General features: G+C 33.2%; 1 protein-coding gene across 2 annotated transcripts in view; it reads right to left on the minus strand.

Moving 5' to 3' along the window:
* LOC129277741 (collagen alpha-1(V) chain-like) overlaps positions 1 to 24,878 on the minus strand; it is a 61,140-nt gene that overhangs the window by 13,310 nt on the left and 22,952 nt on the right. For both annotated transcript variants that reach the window (XM_054913892.2, XM_054913891.2), the window contains exons 15-47: positions 23,939 to 24,037; positions 23,476 to 23,574; positions 22,890 to 22,988; positions 22,456 to 22,500; positions 21,705 to 21,803; positions 21,182 to 21,235; positions 20,004 to 20,057; positions 19,100 to 19,153; positions 18,444 to 18,497; positions 17,926 to 17,979; positions 17,189 to 17,287; positions 16,526 to 16,570; positions 15,371 to 15,424; positions 14,613 to 14,666; positions 13,910 to 13,963; positions 13,190 to 13,297; positions 12,290 to 12,379; positions 11,572 to 11,625; positions 10,940 to 10,993; positions 10,349 to 10,402; positions 9,712 to 9,765; positions 8,962 to 9,069; positions 7,529 to 7,582; positions 6,932 to 7,039; positions 6,270 to 6,323; positions 5,820 to 5,873; positions 5,234 to 5,287; positions 4,482 to 4,535; positions 3,541 to 3,648; positions 3,096 to 3,149; positions 2,379 to 2,432; positions 1,806 to 1,859; positions 456 to 563 (exon numbers count right to left, since the gene is read on the minus strand). In XM_054913892.2, the coding sequence (XP_054769867.1) occupies positions 456 to 563; positions 1,806 to 1,859; positions 2,379 to 2,432; positions 3,096 to 3,149; positions 3,541 to 3,648; positions 4,482 to 4,535; positions 5,234 to 5,287; positions 5,820 to 5,873; positions 6,270 to 6,323; positions 6,932 to 7,039; positions 7,529 to 7,582; positions 8,962 to 9,069; positions 9,712 to 9,765; positions 10,349 to 10,402; positions 10,940 to 10,993; positions 11,572 to 11,625; positions 12,290 to 12,379; positions 13,190 to 13,297; positions 13,910 to 13,963; positions 14,613 to 14,666; positions 15,371 to 15,424; positions 16,526 to 16,570; positions 17,189 to 17,287; positions 17,926 to 17,979; positions 18,444 to 18,497; positions 19,100 to 19,153; positions 20,004 to 20,057; positions 21,182 to 21,235; positions 21,705 to 21,803; positions 22,456 to 22,500; positions 22,890 to 22,988; positions 23,476 to 23,574; positions 23,939 to 24,037 (2,295 nt within the window). The remainder of the gene's footprint in view (positions 1 to 455; positions 564 to 1,805; positions 1,860 to 2,378; positions 2,433 to 3,095; positions 3,150 to 3,540; positions 3,649 to 4,481; positions 4,536 to 5,233; positions 5,288 to 5,819; positions 5,874 to 6,269; positions 6,324 to 6,931; positions 7,040 to 7,528; positions 7,583 to 8,961; positions 9,070 to 9,711; positions 9,766 to 10,348; positions 10,403 to 10,939; positions 10,994 to 11,571; positions 11,626 to 12,289; positions 12,380 to 13,189; positions 13,298 to 13,909; positions 13,964 to 14,612; positions 14,667 to 15,370; positions 15,425 to 16,525; positions 16,571 to 17,188; positions 17,288 to 17,925; positions 17,980 to 18,443; positions 18,498 to 19,099; positions 19,154 to 20,003; positions 20,058 to 21,181; positions 21,236 to 21,704; positions 21,804 to 22,455; positions 22,501 to 22,889; positions 22,989 to 23,475; positions 23,575 to 23,938; positions 24,038 to 24,878) is intronic.

Genomic DNA, 24,878 nt, shown 5'->3' on the forward strand with positions numbered 1-24,878 from the left:
GCAATTTTCCTGTCCCCAATATTGGAATAATTATATTCTAAAGGAACAGATGTATGATATTTGGCGATACTGTATGCAAATGAACTGAGTATAAACCAGACAACTTCACCATGTACATGTAATTTCATGCTATTTGTTAATTAAAATCAAACACTGGCAAGAACCTGATTCCATATAAGAGCAGTTAATGAAGAAAAGGTATGATATAAAAGAAATAATGCCTTTGCAAGATGGTAAGACGACTTTACTTTCAAATACAATAACAAACTAAAGTAATTCTATTGTCGAATAGCGTTCCTTAAATTTATAATTATGTTACATATAATATCATGTCTTATAATATATTGACTTTATGTTGTGTTTATCATACTACATACAACTGTGAAATGGAATCAATAAATCAAATCATATCAAAACACTGAAAAGATGAAGCAGAAATATCAAAGTGGACTTACATTTTCACCAGCTGGACCAGGATCTCCACGTAGACCAGGTGGACCATCTTCACCGGGATCTCCCTTTGGACCCTCCCTTCCAGGTGGACCTTGTGAACCAGGGGTACCCTGATAACAAAGATTGGAACATGCCAGAGTGATTAATGAACTAAATTTTCATTTTCATTTCTTAATATTCTGCATTTTTTTCATAACCAAACAAAGAAGCAGCCTTTTCCATTTCCAACCTGTTCATGCAATAATAATCTTGATTATAATTTTAGTACATGGAGAGTTGAAACATGTTTTATTGCTGATATTTGTATGTCAAAATGTACGTAACAAATTGTAATTGTTGGGGATGGAAATAAACGAAATAAAATGAAAAATACAGAGTTATGTAACAAAATATTGATTTCTATCAAAGAGACACTTGAAAAACCGTGTCTTTAATTTAAACAAAATAATGAGCAAAGCTGTTTTATATGACATATTGATAAAAAAAAAAGATTGCAGGGGTTGCCACTATAATTATAGCTTGTACACATGACAGCCCTGGAACAGAAAGATATATAGTATTTACAAAAACAACTAATGTAATTTGATACACACACACAGTATCAAAGGAAAATTACAGAGCATGCATGTGCTTATAAGTGATGAAACATTTATTGACTTATATCAGATGGTGAACCTTATCAGTACTTGTTATGAACTGCAATCTCTCTAAAAAAGTAAATTGCTTCATAATTCTCTTTTTAATTGTTTACCTACATACACTTTATGGTATCACGGAATCCATATAATTTCATTATTGGTTGTAAGTTATAATGCAGAAAATAGACATGCCTATAGAACCTAAGAACTTTAGGAACTGGAAATAAAGTAGTACAATACTGGTAATTAAGAAGGAAGTGATACATTTTTCTTTAACCCTTTGCATGCTGATGTTGCAATTTTGCACATTCATACAATTAAATTCAACAATCGTAATAATTAGTTTTTTCCCCTACCTTCTAATTAGATAAGCTAATAAAAGGCAATAGATCTTGAAAAACATTTACATAATAATAAGTATCAATGGTGCAATATCGAAATCTTGAAATAAAGAAATAACACGGAAACGATTGACATTATTATCCCTCCAAAATTAATTCAGCGTGCAAAGAGTTAAATAAGGTAGACTATTAAACAGATCTTGATATCAAGATCCTAAATAACTATTAAATTGGTTAATTGAAGTTATGCAGTATTTCATTTCTTGTTGGAAAGCAATCTTAGATATTTTATTTTATCAGTTCATATGGAAAAATGCAAATTTGCAGAACTAAAAGGACATATATCCACGAAGCAGGGAAAGTAATGACTTACGGGTCTTCCACGTGGTCCTGGTCTGCCTGCATCTCCTGGCAGTCCTTGTAGACCCTAAAGAAATAGCAATACAAGAAAATTTTATTAAAAACTGAAAAGGCTCTTCCATTATCAGCATTGGTAGCATTACAGTGAACTTCATTAAAGGCCTAGTTTTCATGACTATTATTAGTACCATGAAACTATCATTGCAAACTGCCTAATATTGGTCATAAACATATTTTCTCTAACTTAATCTTTATCTAGTCAATTATCCCTTTTTGGTATAAAACATCTAGTACTTCTTACGCATGGAATGGGCTTGAGATATAATCTTTGTCTGTAGGTCTCTGATATTATCATATTTGTAAAAAAAAGGAGTGCTCAGATTGCCATTTTAAAATAAGGAAATAAAAACAGTAACATGAGTGGGTGCTAGATAACTAAAAAATTCCCAAATCAAATTTTCACAGAGAGCCGATCATTCCATGGCTAACATACTTTTTAAGGTTGGAATTCTTGATAATATTCAGGTAATTCACATTGTTAACCTGTTACCAAAGCTTTACACATCATATGAGAAAAAAGACTTACAATTGGTCCTGGGTCTCCATCTGATCCTGATGCTCCTGGCTCTCCAATACCTCCCTACAAATAAAAATAAAAAAAAAACCCATCAAAATATAAACCCTACTTGAATGGACGACAAACAGGACAATACATAGATAAAATAATAGAATAATGAGAAATATATACCATTCCTATAAACGTTGATACTACTCCTTTAAAAATAGTAAATAAAAATACTATAATGTAATATTAACATCAATTAGATTCAATAGAAAGAGGGAGAGAGAGAGAGAGAGAGAGAGAGCATGAGCACAATAGCAAGAAAAAGCTGCTCCATTAATCTGTTTGATTTAGCACAATTATTTGAGCCATGTGAACATCTTTCCTTTCCTTTGTGAGAACAAGAGATTTGTTTGTAAGATGTCCAAATCACAATCTGAAATTTTACATCTTTCAGAGTTTTTTTTTTTGCAGGTGTTTCTGCATTCATTGAAAATATATGAAACACAGTAATCATAATGAATATATAGAAATACAAAAATAAATGAAAGAATTACTAATTGTGACGATTACATAATAGAAGAATAATTTACATAGATATACATGTAAGCAATAATATATAAAATAACATGCAGTTACATAACTTCCATTGGAAAAAATATTAAGCAAAGACATTTTGGGAAGAAACATAATTTTTTTTTCATTTCACGTATGCAAGTTTATTTTGTCTTAGCTACTCACGGGTATTCCTTCTGGTCCTGGCAGACCAAGCTCTCCTGGGAATCCAAGTGGACCCTGTAACAAGAAGAAAAAAATATCAGAAAATGAAAATAAGTATGTGAAGCAAATGGTATTTGTTCGAAAATTCAATAACTCTAGATCAAAACACATGATAGTAAGCATTTCATGCATATCAATGGGAAAATTCCTATGTTGCTTATCTACAGGAGATTAGACGATCTCTTGGAAGATGCACTCAACACCCATCAACAGCAGGAGGAGGAGGCATAAAGTTACATCAGATGGGGATATAAAAACTACAATTTGTTTTCAAGGATTTGAAGATGAATTGCACAACAGGAAAAAACACAGCAGGAAAAATGCTGTACATACAAATCATGATATTGTAAAAACACCACAGATTCAATATGTATATTATGTTACTTGAAGGAAAGTTTTCACATACCTGGTTTCCTTTGGGTCCCATTGGTCCTTCAATACCACGTGGTCCTGGGTTACCGGGGACACCAGTAGAACCAGGTTCGCCCTTTGGTCCTGGATCACCTTTGAAGCCCTACAAGAAATAATCAAAAGTTATGAAATAAAATAATAGCCAGGATATGTTGAACAATCACATACATATATTTATTAAAAAATTATATTTCTTTGAGTGACAGTAAAGTTCTAAATGAAATTAGAGATAGGAAATATTGAAATATCACATACACAATTTCATTTTAAAAATGTATATTCTTAACCTTGAGGGATAGTCAACCACCCATGGGTAACAAAATGAGTTCCAAGGAGCATATCATGAAACATATCGTGATTTTTCACTGTCAACTGTTACAAGCTACTGAAATCCTTGCATCCGATTGGTGCAGAACAAATTAGTGAAAATCACTGGATATTTGCTTCATGAAACACTCCCCAGGTGATTTCGTTCATATCCCATCGCTGCCACAAAAATGTAAATTTTCACTCAATAGACGATTTCCTTTGAGTAATTCATTTTTTGTAATCCATGTAGGCCTATGGTGCAAAAAATCGTAGACATATATCCTACCGCTGCCATGATAAATGACACATATTAGAGTATATCATGGGCATATATCCCACAAACACCATCAACATGTTACATATTTGAATTATTTGAATTCCTTTTACAAATGGCTGATAATTTTTAACTCCATGGAAAGACATGTACCTGCATAATACTGCAGATGAATTTTCATTTCCAATGGTAATATTTCGGAAAAGGAAGAAATACTCCCATAAATCTCCAACTGAAGCTCGTTTTTGATGGTACAAATTACACTATACACTCAATTCCATGAAAAAAGGATTTTTGAATAATACCCTGATGGGGTTATTTGACCATCTTGAGTAAAGAATTCAGAAACTTACCCTTGGTCCATCTCTGCCTGTTCTTCCTGGTGGACCTGGGTCTCCTTTGTCTCCCTAGAAAAGTGAAAAAAGAGAAGAATAAATGAACACCACATAACCATATGAAAATTAACAGAGCTCCTAATAACGTATGCCAAATATGTTTCACAAGGATACTTAAAGGTCCACGAGATATACATTTATCATTGGAGGGAATTTATATGGTATTTAAAATTACTATAACATTAGGAAAAACTTGGGCCATTGAGGAATGGGTATAATAAATATCATCGAACTCCAAAGTCTGTTGAAATTTTCCAGCCAAAAAAAAATGGAACTAGTAGACTTGTTACCATTCATCATTAGAAGACATTCTCAATGAATTTCAGAGGGATGTATGTAGCATTAATCAGATGCACAAAACTTTTGCACAAATTAGACAACATTTGAAGTCATATAAGAGTTACAAAAGACGATTAAAATGGTGATGTCAACGAATTTGCATATGTCCTGAGACATAAGTGTGTTAGGTTGACGTTAGTATCTTCAACACCATAAATTATTATTGTGTTTTTCTCCTATGAGTCTAATAGTTTTCCTGGTATCGCAACTGCTAGGTCTACTGATTAATTCTTATTCTTCTCTGTGCCTTTGATTCATCTCCCAGTAAAGCATTTCTGTAAGTTTTTATTCTAATCCACAGCATAATGCCATCAAGGAAGAGTTGTCAACCTGCATGGAAAGGTACATCCCCTACTGATATGAATTCTTACCTTCAATCCAGGTGATCCGTTGTCTCCACGAGGACCTGGTGCACCTCCGACACCCTGAAACCAAAACAATCATCAAATATTTTACGTGAAAGCGTATGTGTCAGACACGTACATAAGATATTCCGCAAAATGATTGCAATTATCCAAAGAATGCTAATTATCCCCTATTGGCAATGTTATAAAGAATGTGAGCTATTTCTTTCTTTCAAAAATTGTAGGATAGCATATCAATGATATAAGGAGGATTAAAGTTTTTCAAAAATATGAGATTTATCAGCCTTCAAAATATCTATTTATGAAACAACAATAACAACAAATCCTAGAGTTATCAACATGAGATACAAATTCAATTTATTTCCCATCAGCTATGAACCAAACAAAAAACTTAATTACATGGCTTGTGCATACCTAAAATACAAAGTTAACTATTCTCTTTAAGCTTGGAATGTTAGCTATAGAGTAACTAATAACTAAAAATCCCCTCTGATTGAAAAACTTTTACACATAGTTACATACCTGCAGAGCACAGCCGTGCTTTTAAGGTTTGGCACATGGTAAATCATGTGATCAACAAGAGAAAACTCACCTGACTTCCTGGAGATCCACGTTTACCTGGGACACCCTGTGGACCTGGAGCTCCCTGCAAAGATACAAGAAATAACATGAATGCATCACAGAATCTTCAATAAATCCAAAGCAACACTTAATCTAAATAAGCAGATTTTCATGCTGGAAGAAAGGCAAATAAAAAATATCAAATGTGACTCTAAAATGCAAGCTTTTTTACTAGTTTAAAATAAAGTTTCATTTGATTTTCATAAAACTACATGTAATCATCAGAACAGAAAAAAGCAGGTTTTCCTGTAACACTTCCAATCGTTCCATCAATATAGAGCTTATAGAAGCCCTTAACAACTGGCAAACATACGTGGAGGGATTATGCAAGAATTTGAAGGAGGGGAACAAGGTTTTTTCCAACTTATATATTTAAAACTGAAACAGGACTGTTTACGAGAAGATGAAATGCAGTACTTACGGTTAGACCGGAATCCCCTGTTTCTCCCTTGTTACCTGAAGGACCAGGCATACCCTACAAAGGAAATAAAAGGAGAAATGATGAAATACATATTATTGTTGAAAGTTTCAATGACATTAATCAGAAATGTAGAATACAATCAAAGCTTAAATGAGATAGGCGACTTCCTTGTCTGCGATCTTTATTAATTTTAAGAAAAAAAAAATGAATATCTTGTGTATAATAAGTTATATCTGTGTAATATGATTATAATACTGCTAATGCATTGTATGTTTGTGATGGACCTGACATGTGTTCAGAATAGAAGCATGGACCTGGTATATATATCAACATAAACTTTATCTTAAATTAAATAAAGTCATGATTACACACTATACAGGTTTCCTATTGTAAAATGGTCAGAATGCTTATCTATGTATTTCTTACAAAGTTTCATCGTTCAAAATGTATAAGGTTAGATATAGTGCTATGTAAAATTAGATTTATTACTATTATTATTAATGAAATTGAGGAAAGGTAATTGTAGAAATTGAGCCTGTGGATAAATAACTAGTAAGATGGATATTCTTATTAAGAAATAGAAAAAAAATCTGTAGACCAAACTAAATAGATGGATATTCTTATAAGATATGTAAGTGAGAACTGTATTATTCTGTTTTTACCTGTAGACCGATAGGTCCTGGAGCACCTGGGTTTCCTGCTGACCCTTCCTCTCCCTTCGGTCCACGGGGTCCTGACTGTCCTGGGATACCTTGTTCTCCATCATCTCCCTAAACAACATAACAGATAAAAAGACTTTCATATCACTTGCAAAAACGGAATACAAATCAAACTCATTTTATGCATGAACTTCCTAAGATGAAATTATGCTCACCAGGTAAAGTTATCATTAGCACACCTCTCTACACTTTCAAATATTTAGTCAACAACTACCTCCAAATTATTATGATTAACCTAGATGTATATTTAATACATTTCATGACCTCCCATATCCACAAATGTATCTTTTTTAAGATTGAATAATCATTACTCATATCTCATAATTTCATAAGTCATGAAAACCTGATCAATCCATTAGATGTAAACACTTCTCTTGCTTTTAATTGGCTTAGAGGCACAGGTGTCAGACTGTTATACTATGGCGAATGTCGGATAATGACTACTTGTCACAGGTGACAACTTCATAAAACAGTCCGCCAGGAATTAATTTTTGTGCATTGTTATGGAAAGAGAATAAAGGTAGTGAATAAATTACTTACCGGTGGTCCTGACTCTCCGAGGGGTCCTCTTTCGCCTGGAGGACCAGGTGGACCCTAAAAAGAAAAGAAGTTCATAATTAGTAGGTTGCTTTTCATCTTTTCAACATTCACGGGTGGTTGGATCAGCCCTAATGATCTACTGTAATTAAGTCTCACTCCAAGAAACTAATGCCACTCAGATTTCAAATCATATATCACAATTTTCCAAAGAAATGACAAGTGTCCACCTAAGGCTGGAATATCCTATTCTAGATTTTTACTTTCCATTTGAGATGAATAGATTTTAAAGAAAAATTAAATAAAAGCCATGAAGTCATTGGGATGGTTGATCTTTAAACCACATAATTTTCAGAAGACAAAAAAGCTGCTAATGTTATTTACTGACACTAGTAACCTACAATTAGAATTTTAACCCCCAAAATGAAGTTCAAATTGATATTCCTTTATATGCTTAAATAATTAGGATGCTGACTAGACAAATATATTATTCCATACACAATAAATATGATAATTAAAATACCTGGAGGATGAACCTAAAAAGAAGAAGCTTGTTAACATTAACAAAAACCTGATAAAAATCATTAAAAATAATTCATGTTAATATATTACGGATGTCTTGAAGTATATATCCATTGGCATAATTTAAATTCACATTGATCTTTTTACTTTGATTAATTCAGCTTCAAAATAGCATCATAAATTGCAATTAAAGTTCCATTTCATTCTCTCTTTATTTATCTTTGTTACCAGGATTCGGATAAAGTTTCACAGATTTTTCTTTCTGTACCAACTATATAACCATTCACCTAAATGGACTTGTTTATGCTTTAGTTATTTATAGTGGACCAGTTTAGACTCATGTACTAAATGGAAACATAATTATGGACATCGATTTCCATTAACAACTTGAAAATCCTTGCTTGGGATTTCATCCCACCGCTGCCACCATAGCACAGTCACATTGGTGAAACGAACTCCAGACCGACAAAAGCTACTATGTCATTTCCAATGACATAACTTTGGTCGGTATTGAGTCTGTTTTGTTGGTGTGATTGTAACATAATTTAGATCATATTCTGTATTTTTATAACTACTTTGATTGGATAATGTACGCTTGAAGTATAAGTAGAAATAAGTAGGACTCTATCATATATTATGATGATAAAATTCTTGCAAAATACCAACTGATCCTGGAGTAAAGGTACATGGGATATCTTATTGAGTGAATGCAAACTTTAGTCAATTAAGTTTGAGCTCATTCACTAGCTGGCATATGATATGGCACCTTTGCTAATAGTAAATTCATATTACTATGTAAAATAATATTTAATTTGATAAGAGCTAAAAATAACCATATCCCACTAAATGGTGCGAGATAAGATCAATAAGTAAACAAAATAAACTTTCGAAGAATGTTTTGGAGGATGACTCACTCCTTCGCCTCGCTCTCCCTTTGTTCCCTTGATTCCGATGGGTCCACTGTCTCCCCTCTCTCCTTCAGGACCCTGTGGGCCCGGCTGACCAATGGGTCCTGGGGGTCCCTGTATGGAAAAGAAAATCATTGCTTGACCATTTCATGCTGACAAATTCATCAAACAACAGTAGTTTGGTTTGGACAAGAGAATGATTTTATGCTGATTCTATGTTTAAATCATGTATTCAAGATTTCTATTTTTTTCTTTAATGGTTATGATCATTAAAATAACATGGGATAGCATAAAATGATTATTATGTGTATAAGACAACCTGTCTTAAATGAGCCTATTGCTGGCAATGTATTTGATGTTTCTCTCAAGACCAGTTGATATTATTCATACATTAATACCATTCAACAAAGGAGCATGTTGTAAACAAATTTAAAGATGCCTAGAGTTGCTTTTACTTCAGATATCAATTTCAGTTCCAATATCCATGCTCAGTGTTTCAAGATTTCTAAGCAAAATAGTGATTCATTAACAAGAAAAAAAAAATCAAAATCATCTTCTTCATTATTAATCAGAGAACAAATCAATATAAATATCAAATACACTAATCATGCATTCAACAGAATTCTGTAGCAAGTTCAATGTACACTAATCACTTGGAAATTCAACCACTCACAATTCTTACTGGTTACAAACGTCTTAAACAACTGAAAAATCAATCAAAACTTGCTAAATGAACAGGTAGTATGGAAAACTTACTCTTGGACCTGGCAGACCATCTCGACCAGCAGGTCCCATAGGACCCTCCTCTCCCTGCAAAATAAAAAGATATATCATTAATATTCATCAATCCATTCATTTATTCAAATGGAAGAATATATTCAAAAGAATAAAAAGAAAAATATGGGAAATTGGATCAAGGACATAGTGCCATGTGATACGAGTGAAGTTTAATAAATGGTACTGAAGAAATTCATAACATTTGTTGCTATTGCATATTCCAACTTTAATTTTAGCTACATAGAAAAAAATAATGATTATAATTTGACCACTTATACTAATACTTCTCATACTAATTTGAGCTAACAGGAAACTGTGCAAATGACTGGTACTAATGGTAATGACTAGTTTGATTAATCACTTATGGTTTTAAGATGAGGATGATTTAGTGAATACTATGATCCACATCGCTATTCTATGAAAAATATAATACACATAATTTGGTTCTTGCGTTAGAATAATTACACACACTCGCTGTCTTTGAAATCATCCAAACTCCATTGGTTATGCCTCGGGTGGGCTAGAACTGTGCTAGAATTGCTCCAAAGGCACTTTGTACATGTAATTCTTAATATCATTTGCATAATTAATAACCAACTAATATAATAATACTTACAGCATCACCCCTTTCTCCTGAAGGTCCAATCGATCCTTGATCTCCTGGTCGGCCCTATCAGAATTGAAATGAATAGAATATAATTCAGTTGGTTGAATTGGATTGAATTTGAATACATTTGAATTAATTTGAATTGAAATTGAATTTAACAAATACCAGAAATATAGCAGAATCATCAGAAAGCTAATGTATTTTCATAATTATGCTATAATTATGACGTACTAAACATAAATTTAGGTTTGTAAGCTAATGAATATTCATATGTTAAAGTTAAATACAAACTGAATTTATATACTTAATAAAATCTGGTATATCTTTACATCATAAATTAATCCAAGAATGAATTGTCCTGAATTTGATATCATAGGAAACCTGACAATGACAGCTTACCTTCCTAATAACCTTCAGATCATTTAAACTGTAAGTAATTAGTTCTAGGAGATGAATATTCATAAAAGGTCAAATAACTTGAATTTGTTAATGAAAGTAATATTTCATGTAAAACATTAATCATACATTTAATATAGAACCTGAAAGAAGAAACTGAAGGTTTAACCATACAATAAAGAGTAGAGAAAAGGGTACACTTACCGGTAGACCAACACCTCCTGGTGGTCCTGGGGGTCCAAGTTGACCTTGAACACCCTACAATCACAAAAAAAAACCATAAACATTTTTTAGTGAGATAGCATTAAAAAATTACACAATATTTGGAATATTTGGAATGAAATTTGCCTGTGAAGTGTGAAGATTAGAAGACAAAGGTTTAACTTAGCTTGATTAAACATGTTGGTGAAATGAATCTATATTTCTATTTAATTTTATATCAAATGTTTGAACTATCATAGGTACATGCATCTATACCTAGTGAGTAAAAAAAACCCTTACAAAATTAATGAAATTTCTTGTCATAATCAAATAGCTGTTGTATATGCCTTGAAACAATATTTTCTCCAAAATAATAAGATACCATGTTTACGTGGTATATTGTTTACACTTGGATAATCAGGAAAAAATCTTTGCTGAATTATGGAATTTGATTTATGTCAAAGTAATGAATGCATAGGATGAATCCGGATGTCCAAATAATCCAACAAGAGTTGCAGTAAATGCCATTGCAAATGGCCAGATATAATGTACATTACATTGATTCTAAAGAGTGTTTATTAATTAAACAATGCTCATATTAATTAAACTGATCAAGTATTTGAATTTTTACTTACCGGTGGTCCCGATGGTCCAGGAGGTCCCTCCTCTCCCTTCATTCCTTCAATACCCTGCAAAACAGAGAGTTAAAAAATATGAAACAAGTAAAATAATGATAATTAAACTTCGAATGAAAAGAAGTATTAATGCCCAAAATGCTTTTAACTCTTTGTGCGCTGGACCATGAACCCATCTGTACTGAATTATTTTCAGGTAGGGAAACAATGCATTGTTTGTTGAGTGTGAAATGCGAAGTTCGAACGGCACCGAGTGTGCATTAATTGGTGCGAAGTACGCGTGGAAAGGGTTAATAATGTGCATATCGCAGTATTGTACACAAAACTGTTTTTTTTATAATAAGCAACAATTTGAAATGCCATAACTTAATTTACATCAGATTTCCCGGAATTTTCAGCATTATGTTGGTTCGATGGTACCCTTTATATCAAAATCAACTATTTGTTGTGGAGGACTTCCCCTCTAAGAGCTGACAAGATAGGTCAGAAGCTTCTTAATAGCTTTACACAACAGTCTAGGGAGCTTAAATAATTAATGCATATAACCATAACTATAGTATCTGGTGAGTACTTCATGAAGAGTCTCGTGAGTAATTTTCACTGACTAATTAGCCCTTAGCCAATCAGATGCAATGATTTCCATGGCTTATAACAATAAATCACTGACAGATCTCTTCATGAAATACTCCTTTGGTGAAAATTTCAGACTGCATCTTACCTGTTCTCCTCTCATTCCACGTTCTCCTGAGAAACCTCGTGTTCCTTCAGGCCCTTGGAGACCAGGTGGACCAACGGGACCAGGTGGACCCTGTAAAAGATCAGTGATAAAATGAAAAAGGTAAAGTGAAATCATGAATCCAATCACAATTTCAAAAATAAACACAATAATGGTTGAACACAGAACCTTCCAATTAAAACTTAAATATCCAAACTATTATCAGCCACTCTTATGAATCACGTGGACCCGGAACCAGTGACCAGTGATAAAGCCAGAAATATACAGTGAAATCATGGTTCTAAGCATGATATATAGTATAATAATGCTTGTAAACCACTGGACATTCAAAATCAATTATCTTCAGAGACCTCTATCATTGTTCCTCAAATTATATAATTCATTTATATTTCGAATTCATTATACAGACTAAAAATATCACCTTTCCTAAGAAAATCCCTTAAGTTTACAGTAAAGGTTCCATTGAAGAGTAAACTTGAGTTTTCAGGTTCAGTTTATTTCTCATCTCTCGAAAAAAAAATTAAAAAAACAGTCTGAGATCAGTGCTTCTCAGCCAATAAAAAAAGAACCATGTCACTGAAATTGTCAGAGCTGACTACTTTCTATATTTTTTTTTTTTTTGGGGGGGGGGTGGCAGGGTTTGCATTTCACAAAAATTTTAGTGTGACTTAGCGTCATACTTTAATTCTGACATGCAAATGATATGCAACATGCAATCTTATTGCACATGTCCTCATAGCATGATTGGACAAAAGTAGTGATGCCTTTTATACTGTGTGCAACTGAGGATATAAGTGTAACTCTAAACCACACTTAATTCTTTGTGAAATATCCACCTGGTGTACCTTAGCAGACGGGAAGAGTGAAAAGAGTTGGTCTTACCTGTGGACCTGTAAGTCCATCGTTTCCAGGAAGACCAGCCTCACCAGGGCTACCTGGAGGGCCAGGGAATCCTGTGGGTCCTGTTGATCCTGGCTCTCCTGGTGGACCCTATCAAACAAAAGCAAGCATAATCAAAATAATAATAATAATAACAATAATAATCAACATTTATTGAGCGCTTTATATGTTGTTTTCTCAGTACTTTAGGAATAATTATTATTACCTGGTTCATCGGATCCTGACATGTCCTCACACAAATAATGCACTTTCTCCACTCCCTGGGGAGCATTTCGACAAGAGCTCAGATCTCAGTTGCTAGGCATACTACATAGTTGTTTGCATCCTATTGGATATCCAATTAATTGTTGGTGGAGAGTGGCAAAGTGAGAATTAATGCCTTGTGTGATTCAAACATTATACTCTCCCATTTGAAGGTGAGAGTAACAACTGCTACACAATGACGCATCCTCATATCAGTTTAATACCTTCTCAATGAAATGCATACTTGCATGTTTTTCCAACTAGAAAACTATTTTACTCCAGCTAGAATTTGTAGAATGGCCATTATATCCAAACTCATGATTCATTCATAACAAGGTCTCATGCTTTCAAATAAAAAAATGTATATATTTTCTATTTCATATAATAAATGTTTGGCATTACGTAGAGCTTGAATTAGATTACGGGCCAATGTATATGAATATATCAAATTGTCCTTACCTGAGGTCCAATTACACCACCCGGTCCTGGCGTTCCAGCCTCTCCATCAAGACCCTAAAGAAAAGAAAACAAATAATTTCAATAGCGAAATAAACTCCTACTGAACGAAAAGTATTAATTAAAACAATTATCCTATGTAGAAACCCGAATGAGCTGTCCCTGCAAAAGAAGACACAAATTGTAACTCAGTGATTAACATCTTAAAAAGTAACAGTTGAAAAAATTATCGTATGAAGAAGTGACTCATAAATATCATTAACTTGCATATCTCATATTACATTCGATTGTGATATCATAATTATGAAATAAGACACTCAGTAACAAACAAGCAAACTGTTTTCAAGCACTTAAACAATCTATTTTTCTAATAGTCATAAGCTCAGGAGATGAGAAGGGGAGGAGAAAATGAAGACAAAGGAAGAAGTAGTTGTAGTAGAAGAAAGGGAAGAAGCAGAAGGAGGAGGTGGAGGAGGGCGGAAGGAGGGGGTGGAGAAAAAAGAAGAAGAAAAAGAAGAAGGAAGGAGAAGAGAAAGAAGAATAATAGAAGAAGAAAAAGGAGAAAATGAAGAAGAAGAAGAAAAAAGGGAAAAAGAAGAGGAGAAGAAAAGGAAGAAAACAATCATCATGTAAAAAAATAAAATGGGGAAATAGAAGGAAAGAGAAAACAAAAATGAATAGAATTTAAAGAAAATGTGCTACTTACAGACTCTCCACGAGATCCTGGGAATCCAGGCATACCATCTTGACCAGGTGGTCCCTGAAAGAGTAGATCAAAGGTCAAAGGTCATCATAATAACAAATGATAACTACATATTTTAAGTCACCATCATATGAGTTTCATTGAAAATGAGTAATTGTGCTACAGTGGTCTTTGCCATTTTCCTATTTCTAACACTTTTAAAAATGTAGGTAGAATCAGATGAAATATTTGAGAAATTATTGAAAACCCATCTTTTTCAATTGAGAAGGCAAATTCTTTCTTAGATTTTTTTTCAAGGAAGTTATATTGCCTTTACAAGTTTGAACCAGGATATACTACAGCTTTTCCACTATAAAATATAGTGATTTACTGTACTTTTGTATCAGTTTGGAACATGTAAAAATTGAAAACCAGGCTTTAATTTTTGTTTGGTCATGCATACCCCAAAATTACTTACATACAATGAAATATATGTAAGTAGAAGTTGTATGATTTGATTTCATATTTCTAATGAAGAATCAGTTAAAGAGCAGAAACTAATCAACATCAATCATTTCCTATTCATAATTAATAATTTTCAAAACCAATCATGATAATATGACATACAAGTCACTTTCATATTACATTGAACTCCACTGAAAATGGTGATGAATGATAGATTCAACAAATTGAGGAAAAGTACGAATAAGAACAAACATGTATGGCGATGAACGATTAAGTAACAAATTGAGCAAAAGCAAATATATCAAGTAAATACTCACAGGTGGTCCTTTTCCTCCAGCGAATCCACGAGGTCCCTGTGCTCCTGGTGGCCCCTACACAGGAAGGAAGAAGTATTCAAAATATGTTACAATTATTATCATTATTACTGCTTAAAGGTAAAAGAAAGTAGTTGCAGCAAACAATTATTTCATGAGAAAGTCTTCTAAATCAAGGTTAATTGTCACAATATCATCATATATCTAGATCTGGTAAATTAATGTAAACTTATCTTTGTGAAATCATGAAATCTTAGCTCAAAAGCAACAATACTGATGATCACTAATACAGAAATGCATATGTCGGACAGTGTATTTATATTGTTTCGAAAAATACTCGAAATTTGATGGAATTTTGTGCTAATTTTGTTCATATATTAGCAATCACACATTTTCTTCCAGAGTCATTTGGCACTTTTTTTATATTCACGCATACAAACACTTGGGTGAAAATTTTATTGGATTCTGTTCGAACTCATTTGAGGTCATTACCACAACTGGTATTTATCTTTAAATTAAACTCTTCCTATGAAGCCCAATTACAATAAATCAAATCTGGGATACTAATGGTAAAATATCAAACTTGAAACCACTAAGTGCTTAACGAAGTGGATTTTTATTGCATTTGAAAATGTAGTTGGAGACGGAGACACTCATACCAGAAAGAGCAATTCGTACCAGAGTTTTAGGACTGATAATAAATTTTTTCTCCAGTGTATGTATGAGTTATTGAATACGTGGGATGGAGACGCTCACTAGTTGACCCAATATTATTAAAAAGATAGGCCTAATAGTAGCTACGTCTGGTACATATATTCCAGTTTGTTTCCTCAATTCTGAAAACATGGTTGCAAAAGTGTAGCTTCTGAAATCATATACCTAACACAGCATTATCACCGCATCAAATGTCAAACTGCAGATTTGACATTGTTGGTGAATTGCATTAGGACTTTATGAGATATACCCAGTTCACAAAATGTACTAATATGGCTTGATTAATGTCATATTCCAATGGATGAGGATCTAAAATTCATGTTAGTTAATCTCTGATGTAATATTACTGTTATATATTATATTGTAAATAATATTGTAAATACTATATTAATCTTAATAATAAAGAATGAAAATAAAGAAACACTTGTAATGCTGCTGTTTCACCTGGTCTCCAACTGGTCCTGGGGGTCCACGTTCTCCTTGCTCTCCCTGTATTGAAGAAAGGAGTCATAATAAAGCCTAAGTGATGTTACAGTTACTGCAATCATGTACTTTCATCAAGATTAATATATGGATTTCATTTCACTCCTAGATTGATCTTCTACCAAGCATCTGAATTTGTACTTAAATCTATGCAATTTTTTCAAAGTTCTGTTTGTGACAGAGATAATTTTTGTGTCACATAACAATTATAACACGAATTAGGTCTCAGCTGATCAAATGACACATTTTGCAGATGCTTGTAGCATTTATAGTATAACTTGATGTTAATTAACAATTTTACATATTAAGGCCAAGTTGATTATAGACTACTAAAGAAGAAATAGGCTCATAGGCAAAGACATTGAATTTTGAAATATATCAGTAATACCAGAACAAAGTACTGACAGGCTTGAATCAAACCTGAGGCCCCACAAAGACACAATTAAGTCCATTTATCGTTTTTTTTTGCATTATAAATATACAAAATATTGTTTTACTGATGGAAAAAACTGTGTCAATCATCTGATTTTATCACATTCTTTATGATTTGGTCAAACAAATAATATGAAACATAATAAAAAAAAATCAGCTAAAAATTATTTAATAACATGAAACCATACTCACATATTCACCAGCAACTCCCTGAATACCCTGAGGACCTCGAGTTCCAGGTCCACCCATTGGACCAGATGGTCCAATTGGACCCCTCATTCCAGATGGACCCTATGAGGAGAAAAAATAATGAAGTGGTGAAATTATCAGCCTTTTATACTTCAATATTATGAGATTATCAAATTTTCTGTGGGACTTATATGGATATATTAATACCCCACTCATCAGATTCTACTTTGCTGACACAAAGAGGTTTAGGTCTCTCAGTTGAAACATGAAAAGAAGTATTGAATAATCTAATCCTTTATAATTATGCTGTTTCAAGAAATTATGTTATACACTTCGACCTATTGGTAAATTAATATCACTTAATAACATTAGCATCATGAGGAATGAGGAAAAAAAATTAATTCTAAATCAAATCAATTTTTGAAGCAATACCAATATAGGGTAATATACATAACTTCATACGCAATATTGTGCCGTTTTGCACAGCTCAAATAACAATGATCATCACAAATAATAAAAATGATATTGATTGGCTTTTCTGTAAGAGATTCCAGTAATGGTCACTCATCCATGATTCATGCACTGTTAGCCCTATCCAGAGAAAAAAATATATTCGATTCTGAGCTATGTAATGTAATAATACCTCCTTATGCTGTAAATGAATATTATCTATATACAAAGAAACACATACATATATAATATATATGTAATATATATTATATATGTGTATAAATACTAACCCTCGATCCTTTCCTTCCTGTCCTTCCACGCTTGCCACTGTGACCCAACTCTCCCTGCAAGGAAAGTACACAATATCATATATGACAATTAACATGAAAATCTGTACTACAAACCATTATGACAAATGATAATCCAAATGAACTGTACATTTGCAATGTAAATATTGAAATACAATTTTTATCAGATATATACATTTTGTATCGAAAAGATTTTTATTAAAAAATTAAACAGAAGAAGTGGTATTGCAAATAATCTGATGATTTTGCAGGAAATTATATCCAATTGCATTTTGATGGATCATTATGAGTTATTCATCGATAATTTCATTTTAAGTTTTAAACTATTTAAATATGCGGATTGTGACACCCAACCTGATATTAAAATAAATTTGTGAATTTGTTCAAGTACATATGTTTGAGTAAAGGAAATTTTGATTGACAATTCTCTCAGCCAATCAGATGCATGGATTTCAGTAGCTTGTATCAAGATCCCATAGAGCTTGCTTCCATGTTCTTACCTTATCACCGACGTTTCCTGGGTAACCTGGAATGCCTGGTGGGCCTGGTGGTCCCTGAAATAATCATTCACAATGGAAATATAAATTAATACCAGTTTCACATGTCAAATCTAACACAACAATGTATCTATACTAAAATGATATAAGAAGGTGTCATAGCAAGTGTGTACAATGATTATGGGATCATGCTTTACTCTTTCAAACAGAATTTGTGAATTTAAAACAATTAATCATGTTTCCAATGTGTTTTCTTCAATCAATACTGATGGTTGATTATTTAGGCTGGAAGGTGTGAGGAATAAGAAGTCTAAACATTACTTTAAAATATCAAAATCATAGACATTGCATATGATTCATAATGACACTTACACATTCCTATACTTCAGCTATAGTACAATTACATTACTTTTCTGTTATAACTGCAAATGTCAATGGAATAGTACGATTGAGGGTGGCTTTAAATTAATAATTTAAGATAAATTTCAAACAATATTTGTCTAGATTATGAGATAAACTGTTCCAGACCTAGCTACTATGACATATGTCAGGGACATATAGAAGGGGAAAACAGATCACCAGAGGAAGAAGAAAGAGAAAGATATGATAGAATTAAAATGAGAAAAAAAGGATAGAGAGCGAGGCTATACAACACTCACCTGATCTCCATGTGTGCCGATAGGTCCAGCTTCACCAGGCATACCTTGTTCACCCTATGGAGAAAAAAATGAACATTTATTATTCAGAACTTTGTTTACCATGAAAATAAACATTGATATTTAGAACTCTGCACAATCCTTTATATACTAATTGGAAGTATCAGATGATAAATCAATATTTGCTCATTGAAAAGATGCAGTAATATCAAATGAAAAAGATGATTGCCTAGAATTCTTCTTACACTATTCGCCTGATGCAGTGTGGCTAATTTATTTTGCGCCAACCAAACTCATGGACTTCAGTAGCTCATGACATGTATATCAAATGTCAGTGACAATCTCTGATTATTAACTCATAGAATGCTCACCAGGATACTGCTTAGAAGAACTTGCTCTTAGAAAGCAATAATAAAATATACAAGTAATCGAAAATGATATCTGACCAGAATATGCAATTCACTCGGTTTTTTTACATCTTCTAAGTCATATTTTATCAAAGTAAAGTTTAGCTGTGGTATGAAGAGATTTACTTAGGCACAATCATCGTAATCTTGATTTCTAAGGCCCATATTCTGAACTCAGGTTTAATTTAAACCCTGGTTTAAAGTTGTGGTTTAACTATGGAGAGCCAATTGGGGCACAAATCCCTAACAGTACACATCCAATTTATTCACTCATATGACACTCAAATTGTCTGGGAATGATAACTGAAGTATTTTGAACTATTTTTCATCATTATGGAAGCGAAAGGAAACAAAATAGTAAACATAAGAAACGTACATTATAAACAGAATGTTAGAATTTTTGGCTCCCCATAATTTTAGCACAGACTTAGACCATGGTCTAAGTTAAACCTGACTTCAGAATACAGGCCTAAGAGTTTGATTGAGAATATAAACTATACCTTTGGTCCAGCGATTCCCTCAGATCCTCGAGGTCCAGGAACTCCTTGCTGTCCCTGTAAAAAAAAAGAGAACATACCAAAAGTACTACCACTACCCCCAAAACAAAAATAATAATCATGTTTTAATATACCAGAATAGTCACTTCAGTTATCAAACTGGTCTTCCAGCGGTTCCTGTATATGTTATTATCACTCTTCCTGAATCTAAATTCAAGATGGCAGAAGGTTCCCTTTTTGCAAGCCTTTTTGGAATGACTCGGCAGGAATTGAACCCATGACCTACCCTTCATGGGGTAGGAACTCTACCACTGAACCACCATGCCTACGACATAAATTTTTAATTTCTCACACTACCTTATACTTAAATGCTTGATAACCGACAAAAACAATATTGTAAAGAGTCTGCGCAATTCAATCTTCCATTAGTCAAATATTCACTCAAGTAAAATTTTTTTTTCTAATTTAATAGGAAGAACGGGTGTTATTTGCATTTTCAAAGTCATATTTTGTCCATGTCAAAGAGATTTCTGTAATCCCAATAGATTTCCTTGAGGAAGATACACATGTGCCATTTCTCATAGTGCTAATCACTATCATTGAAAAACAAAACATCCATGAAGCTTCATCTTAAGTGTTATATTTATAGAAAACATATTTCATGAATGTGTTGATCCCAATGATTTATACATTCTTAAAACAGGAAAGATAAAAAGGGTGCAAAAGGGCCAAGGATTGACAGTGTTTTCTACCCTTATTAAACATCCTGTTACTCCTCAGCCCTCTGAAAGGGTCATTTACCTCTTTCCAACCATTATTTTTTAAGAGTGTATTGGAAACAAAAAAGAGAGAAATAGCTTTATTGTCTACATATATATATACATACTTTCTTTATGTAGGAAATGAAGGACGGATATCTTTGTGGAAAGTGGACCTCCCTAACCATATGTCAAAGTAATAATTGCAATTTTCCTCTTCGTTTTAAATCTTTAATTTACATTTTTATTTTGCAACTTTTTTAAGTGTTTATTTCCATGATGGATGTATTGGATTTTGCACTTGCTAGAAATCTTACAAAAAAAACATGCCTGAGTGGACGTTATTTCAAACCTATGACTGAAGTCCTAAAAGCAATGCAAATTTGACTTTGTCAGCATGTGCAATAGTTATTACCATCTTACCCTTTCTCCTTTCAATCCAAGTTCTCCCTTGAATCCTGGCAGACCATCACCACCCTACAGAAAAAAAATGGATCATAAAAAGATTTACTGAGTGAGTGAGAGGTCAATAAGTTTACTGAGAAATGAGGATGGAGGAAATATTAAAGCTAGGGATTGGTGTGAAAGGAGAGTGATCGAAAGAGACAGAGACAGAAAAACTGCGTAGTGTCAGGGGTACATAGCATGAGATACAGAAAAATGGCAAATAGCGTGAAAGCTATACTACAGATTGACAAGTGTACAGTAATTTTACTGTAATCAAGAGAGAGGGAGAGAGAGAGAAAGAAATAGGAAGTTCTGAAAATTCAGCCAAACAGATAAAGGGCAAGGAGCGAAGAAAATGGATTATAACCCTCAGTGCAAGACCAAGCTGGGCGTGATATACAAGGTCAAGAAATAAATAGACATAACATACACACACACATTTTACATACACATTTTATTGAGAGAAATTGATGTTATGGTGAAATTTGGCTGTACTTACAGGGACACCCTTCTGACCAGTACTTCCAGAGATTCCTCGAGCCCCCTTCACTCCCATTGGACCGGTATAGCCTGGAACACCAATAGGACCAGGTGCACCCTAGAATAGAAAACAATATAGAGAAAAATCATGAAAACACACTCGCATAAAGGAAAATATCACATTACTTACTCAAGATCCCTTCGTCTTTATGGCTGTCTTATTAATACTTCACTCTCAGTCTTTTCAATTACCTTTAATAACATGACACTACATGAAATTTCAAGTACTATAAGCTATAACTCAAAACATTGAAGATTTAAAGCCCTTTTGTAGTTCGATTGCTAAAATGAAAAGAAACATACAAATTTACTGGTCCAAGCATCGGGAAAAGTCTCCCCGTGAACAACCCATTCATGTAATTCAGTTAAATCCTTCAAAAACAATCTCACTACCTATACGTTCAGAGTCCGTCATTAAATGCACTTGAAGAGCAGAGTTCTACATTCATTTTTGCACTAGACTTAGACCAATACTGTCACTGTCATACAATGTTTAACTATTTTCATGTTTTTACTTGTTATGTTACTGTTCCCTTGGAACTTGGACAGAAGTCAATTGCCATAAGTATTAATTTCACTTTTTCTGTCCCTGGCATTACAAGGGGAATGCATTCTTTCAATTGTCATATGTAAGTGTATTTTGTTTTGTTCTTTTGCCAAATAAAAATAATAATGATAATAATACTCTATTTATCATCGTTTAATCTTACCATGGATCCCTTTGGTCCAGACTGTCCATCTTGTCCCGGGTGTCCCTGAAAATAAAAGAAAAAGAAAAGAAAGCACAGATTACTAATTGATAATTAATATTAAAACATTATCGGATTCAGATAAAAGATTTAATTGAAGTCAAAGGGTATTCAACGCTCATGCAACATATAAAAAGTCAGTACAACATCTTTTGGCAAGAACTCCACTATAAAGGTGTAATGCATCTTTTCATGTTCTGCTCGCATTCCTTATTATTTTGTCTATTTGGAATGTGATGACATCCATGGCACAGAGAAGCCATTTCCTTGGTTCCCGCAGTACAGATGTGGCTCTGACTTTTAAAAAGGTGCCTACAGCCCCTGTTTATCATTTACCAAGTGGTAGCTATCATGAAGAAAGAATTGCAAGCATACAAAAGAGAAAGGATACTTACAGCAGGTCCGTCAGTTCCAGGAACACCAGGGATACCAGGCTTTCCAATAGGACCCTGGACACCAGGTGGCCCACTCTGTCCCTGAGGGCCCATTGCACCCTAAATTGTGCCAATAACATATGGGAGAAAGAGATATTGGAAAGAAATCAGGATACTGTTGATTTTAAATAAATAATAAATAGCTAGATTACCATGTTTTATGACAAACACAAGTGACTGATTTTTTTTACAAGAGAAGTTTACACAATTGAAAGGATCATGATTTACAAATGAGGTAGAGAAGTTTAAATACATGTGAAAAAGAAGTAGATGAATATGTAGATTCTTTCACTGATCAAGAAAACGTCCAAACATTAAAAGAAAGAGGTTTTGGACTGCACTTTCATCTAAATAGGAATTGCTATATATATATATATGTTTTAGAAATCATTCATGATAAAAGTATGCTGCAAGAACAGCGGTATTCTCAGTCGTTTTCACTACATATATGATTCAATGCAAAAGCAAAAGATGACTTTTGTCTACTAGACAAGAGAAAAACATTTCCTTTAAAATAAATTAAAAAGTTAAGACCTAGTCTTCTTACCACAGATCCAGGTTTGCCCATTGGTCCAGGACCTCCAGGGACACCTGGAAGACCAACAGGGCCTTTGGGTCCAGGTCCGCCTGGTTCTCCTTCAAGTCCCTGTTATGAAGAAAATAATAAACATATAATATGTTTTAATTTTACGTCCAGAAATCAGTGAAATTAATCCATCATCACACATTTTTTCTATATAAATAATACAATTTCTCACATTAATTATTTTATTCAATTATTACTCAAGTAGATGATTGAGTTCTACAATAGTACATTGTTTTCGTAGAAATCTCTCATGGTGTTTATGACAGCGCCCCTACCAGATTCTATGTTCGTAATCATAAAATTAATAATTTATAAATACCCTATTCCGTTCACAGTAAGCTGATGTATATTGACAATAATGTAGGAATAGCACTCACGGCAAATGTTAACATGCAATAACAATGGTTGAAAAGCAGATACTTACAGCTATACCCTGGGGTCCAGATGGCCCCCTCATACCAGGTGCCCCTCGGATTCCAGGAGGACCAGATGGTCCTGGGTCTCCATAAGGACCTTCCTCTCCCTGTAAGGAACAAAGACACAAGAGAGAGCATGTAAAATTACAAGGGAGATTGCATTTGGTCATATTAAAGAGAAGAAAACTTGAACTGGGTTTGTAAAAAAGATTCGGTAGGTAATTGCTCAATAATAATTAATCACTCAAAGTTTACTATTATGCTAATGTAAATCTATAAGTCTGAGTCAATGAAATAAAAAAGAATGGCGCTTCTTTAACAAAAGTTTATTAATGAAAATAAGTAAAATATTTACATTAAATTCATAAAAAAGAAACAAATGAAAAAATTGTTTGGTTGCTTGCATATTTGGACAAGATGTTCTCAAGTAAGTGCAATGCCTTCACTTTTTATATTGTTGTATTCCACTTAATTTAAACTCAAACCAGCAAAAATTGTAAAATTTAAATTAAAGTAACAAATATTCGATTCATTTTTTAAAAATTCAATTCGTTATTATAAACATAATGAAATAGTGAAATGAAAAACCCATTGAAATATTGAGCTTGTTTATGGACATATCCTTGAATGGCACACTAACTTCATTTTGATGTGAATCACATATGATGTAAACCATATCTAAGATTTTTATGTCAATCGAATTGACAGCTATTTGCCATTACATAACCAGTAGAATCTACGGCTCAGGGGAACATTTCATAAAAAGTTATGTCAGTAATTTTTCACTGACTTATTTGCGGTAGCTTATAACACGTGTTGGGGAAATTCAATGAAATATCCTCTCATGAAACATTCCCATAGTTTGTGTTACAATTCATTTGATTTGCATGGGGTCCATCCCGCCGCTGCCACCATAAGTGTATGAATAAGTGAAACTGAAAATAAAAC

The sequence above is a fragment of the Lytechinus pictus genome, chromosome 15 (assembly GCF_037042905.1).
Source record: "Lytechinus pictus isolate F3 Inbred chromosome 15, Lp3.0, whole genome shotgun sequence".
Classification (NCBI taxonomy): Eukaryota; Metazoa; Echinodermata; class Echinoidea; order Temnopleuroida; family Toxopneustidae; genus Lytechinus; species Lytechinus pictus.